General features: G+C 44.3%; 1 protein-coding gene across 1 annotated transcript in view; it reads right to left on the bottom strand.

Moving 5' to 3' along the window:
* Positions 1-286: 286 nt before the first annotated feature.
* Positions 287-3,980, bottom strand: part of LOC103385876 (putative RNA-binding protein 15) — a 5,016-nt gene continuing 1,322 nt past the window's right edge. The window contains exon 2 of the mRNA XM_025060257.1: positions 287-3,945. Within this exon, the coding sequence (XP_024916025.1) occupies positions 2,117-3,945 (1,829 nt within the window). The 3' untranslated portion in view covers positions 287-2,116. The remainder of the gene's footprint in view (positions 3,946-3,980) is intronic.

The following is a 3,980-nucleotide window of genomic DNA, read 5'->3' as shown; positions in this document are numbered from 1 at the left end:
GACCCACGCTTCACGTTCAGAAGGTAAAAGGGGGGAGGTAGCGGGCGGGGGGGCGGGGGGGTATCTGTAGAAAACGCAGAGGCTTGAGGATGCACTTACAACAGTATTCTAGTCTGGGCCGCAGAAAGCGTTTCAGAGAAGGTCAGCGAAACAAAGGATACACAACACTGAGCTCTCCTCCCTGCTGGAAAGGTTCCTGCTGTCAGAGTGATAAAGCCTTTAGAACTTGATAGAAAGCTCCGAGAATAGAAAAAGGTCACAAAAGCTGTCTTCCGAGGCACTTGGATTTCCCACGAATGAGTAAATTTATTGACACAAAAGCTAGTGCGTGCTGCACGTTGGGTTTGTTTTTCTGACAGTTAGGTAAACTTCTGTTAGGCCGAAGGCGTTCTCCGTTTCTCTCTCCTGAAATCCTGAGTTTACAGAACAAATCTCTTCACTTTCTCCAGTTTGAAACACAGCACTCGTAATCAAAGCATGAAAAAAATAAATCAATGGCAGGCCGTCAGAGGAAGGCCGCCGCCGCCGCCGTCTGTCCTCTGGTGCGTTCAAAGAGGTGCGTAACACGGGTCCACTGAGCCACAGGGCAGAACTTTGTGGTTGACATTAAACACCGTGTGGTGTAGTTCTCATGTCTAAGACTTTTGTGAGAACTCAAGTAAAGAAAATCAATCAAGAGATGTTCGAACACATTTCAAACAAATAAAGGAGAACAAAAAACTGGAATCTGGTATTTATAGAACTTCAAAATAAGAGCCCGGCATGAACACGTTTAAGCAAAGCTTGTGATTTCAACAGTTAATTATGCTAGTAAAGTAATTAAAAACAAAACATTTGTTGCAAAAACGTTTCACATTCAACACGTGTTCAAAACTTCAACACACATACAATGCAACATGAACCTTCTCTGAGATGTAACTTTGTCTCATCCAGTAATTACAATTAACAACAGCTCAGTCACTCACTTTTATGTTTTTGTTTTCCTTTAGCGTGGTTACATCAGGACGTGACCACAACAAAAACAGTAAAACTGATGTGTTTTAAGATGTGAAAAACAGTAACGTTAAAGTCTGGCTCATGTTGCATTGCACCTGTAATATTATGATAACATTGAGATGTGAAAAAAAAAAGTCTGTTGGCGTTTCGTTAACTTCTTATCTTTGCCCAAAACACACAGCTACTGGACTGAAGTGTGTTATTTTACTTTTTAAAGGTATTTGTTGTGAACTAAAATCATAACAAAAAAACAATCTGCACATTTTCTGTATAAATAATGTGTTAAACAAGAGGAAAAATATTGTTTCCAATTTATCTGAATAATTGTTTCTTTTCTTTATCAAAGCAAAAACTGTAGATGCTGAAAGAACCAAGTCTAGAACAGTGAGAACGATTACTGATCATTTGAAATTGAGGATTAACTTCAGTATAACTCGGTTCAATGATCCCAATAACGTTAAAATAAAAAAAAATCAAACAAGTTTTGCGAAAAAATATGGAAAAAAATATGACTTTAACTGCATATTATAAATCACTGTTGTTTTTTGTCAATACCACAAACAATTGGAAACAATGAATAAATGAAAACTGCAATGTATAGAAATAACCTCAAGGTGTTGCTGTTGAACATGTTAACTTTAATACTAAGTTCTTGACCACATCAGTCTGGGTTCCTATGGTAAAAAAAAAAAAAAACAGGCCATAGGAATGATGAGAGAATGCTGCACACCAATGAATAATACAAAATTAATGAACTGAAAATTTAAGTTGAAAATTTAAAGCAAATAAAAATAAGAAACAACATTTATTGCTAGTCTTGTCAACATGGATTGAACAACCCATAAGCAACATTTGACATATTTCTAACTTGGTTCTTAAATGACATTTTTATCAGCATGAGGTTTTTTGGCCCTATCACTCAGTCGGGATTTTAAACTGCTATTTCAGCACATTACTTATAAATAATGCACTCGTTAACAAACTTGACAAAGTGACTTTCATTTTTTTAACATGAGACAAGGGCTACAATGCAGGACGTGTTCCCTATTATTTTTTTTTAACAGCTCAAAGTTTAACAGTATATTGGTGTAAATAGACATATTTATGAACATTTTTTTTATTACGATGCTCCTTTGATTATGACCATCACCAAGTAGTCGTCCTCTGCTTTGAGGAACTCTGTAGCAGAGGCATCCAAAAACTGCTTTGTGAACTCACACGGGGGGAAAGCGTGAAGGACTCCTCCGTTGTCCTTGTCGCCTCCCCCCACAGGAAGGCTGATTATACCAGCCGCCTCCTTCTGCGCCAGGTACGACACCAGGTACTTCAGAGATTTCTCCGTGGAGCTACTGGGATTGGGAGCCACATCTTTGTTTTCAGGCACAGCCAGAAGGATGGAGTATCCACCGGAGGCGTTGGCCTTGAGGCGACGGGAGACTTCGTCCAGCTTGGGTGGGTCTAAACGCAGGCGCTGGCTGATCTTCAGCTGGCCCACCGGATCACCGGAGGGGCTGTTCACTAGCAGACTGGTGGCCACCGTCTTGTCCCCCTGCAGGAGGTGGAGTGATGTGGGAAAACTGGTGTTTTTCAGCTGAAGGACACCTTGCCAAACCTGACTCAGCTTCTGTCCTCCCTCTGGTTCCTTTGGCTGCTGGTTTGACTTTGAGGAGGATATTTTAGAAGCGTGCTCGGACTGGTTCTCCTTCTTTGCTGGGCTTTTAGAGTCGCCTGCTTTGTGTTTATGGTCCCAGTCAGATGAGCCCGGTTCCCCTGGGATTTGTGCTCTTCTCCGCTTATCTCTAAAGCCAGTGTCCTGAATATTAAGCTGTTCTTTGTTAGGTGAAGGTCTTCCAGAGCGAGGTAGACGCTCAGGGTCTCTGTATTTGTCCCCATCTCCGCTACTGCCTCCCGGGCTCCTCTCTAGAGAGTTGCCATGACGACGTGGAACATTATTGTCGGCTGTGCGATCAGGCCACCAACCATTTTCCATTTGTCTTCTTTTGTGGCCGATATCTCTGTTTTGCAACTCTCTCTCGTGGTCCTGTGTCCAAGCTTCACGCGAACGCCTCTCCAGACGGTCCACAGGATCGAAGCCTGCTCCATGTGTCCTGTCATGGGCACCGAGACCGGTCCATCCAGCCGCTTGGTACATGTCTCTGTCCCTGAAGCGTGGCGGTGACCGCTCTCTTACTCGCACAGAGTCAGTGAGACCGTGGGCAAAGGGCTCAGAAACTAAGTCATAGTGCGGCAGAGGCAGAGGCAGAGGGAGCTGCATGAACTGTTGCTGCTGGTAGCGGTGCTCTGTGTCTGCAAAGTCCACCCTGAGCCTCCTGTCTGGACCACCAAGATGGAAGCCTCTCATGTGGTTACATGCAGCCTGGGCAGCATCCAAACTTTCATACTGAATATAAGCCCATGCTTCACCTTTTCTGTAGTCAATAGTTCTGATGGTGCCAAAACGGTCAAACTCTTTAGCCAGAGCAGCGAGCGGAACCCAAGGTCCAAGTCCTCCCACCCAGAGCCTAGTGGTGGGCGTTGGTTTTCCATATCCAATTTTAACCGGGTTGTGGCCCACTAACTTTCCTGACATTGCTACTTTGGCACGATGAGCCATGTCAAGATTCTCAAACTTGATGAATCCATATGTGCTGTTCTGGCCTCGTGTTGCTCGCTTTATGTCCACCTCTGTTATGACCCCAAACCTGTCAAACGCTCTCCTTAGGTCCTCCTCTTTAACACTGATGTCCAAGTTGCCAAGAAACAAAGTTCTGTTCGCCCTCTGTTCCTCTTCGGGGTCCTCATCACGGAAAGCTGCACATTCAGGAATGAATGATGGTCGGTTTCTGGCTTCATACACGGGGAAGTCTCTCTCTCGTTCCAGGTTTCTTGTGATGTGATGTGGTGGAGGAATGGGAGGAGGAGGAGGAGCAGCAGCAGCAGCAGCAGCAGCAACAGGGAGGCGACCCCTAGGAAGCTGCTGGGGC

The sequence above is a fragment of the Cynoglossus semilaevis genome, chromosome 11 (genome assembly GCF_000523025.1).
Source record: "Cynoglossus semilaevis isolate Cse_v1.0 chromosome 11, Cse_v1.0, whole genome shotgun sequence".
In the NCBI taxonomy this organism is placed as follows: Eukaryota; Metazoa; Chordata; class Actinopteri; order Pleuronectiformes; family Cynoglossidae; genus Cynoglossus; species Cynoglossus semilaevis.
This window is presented reverse-complemented; position numbering and strand designations above follow the sequence as displayed.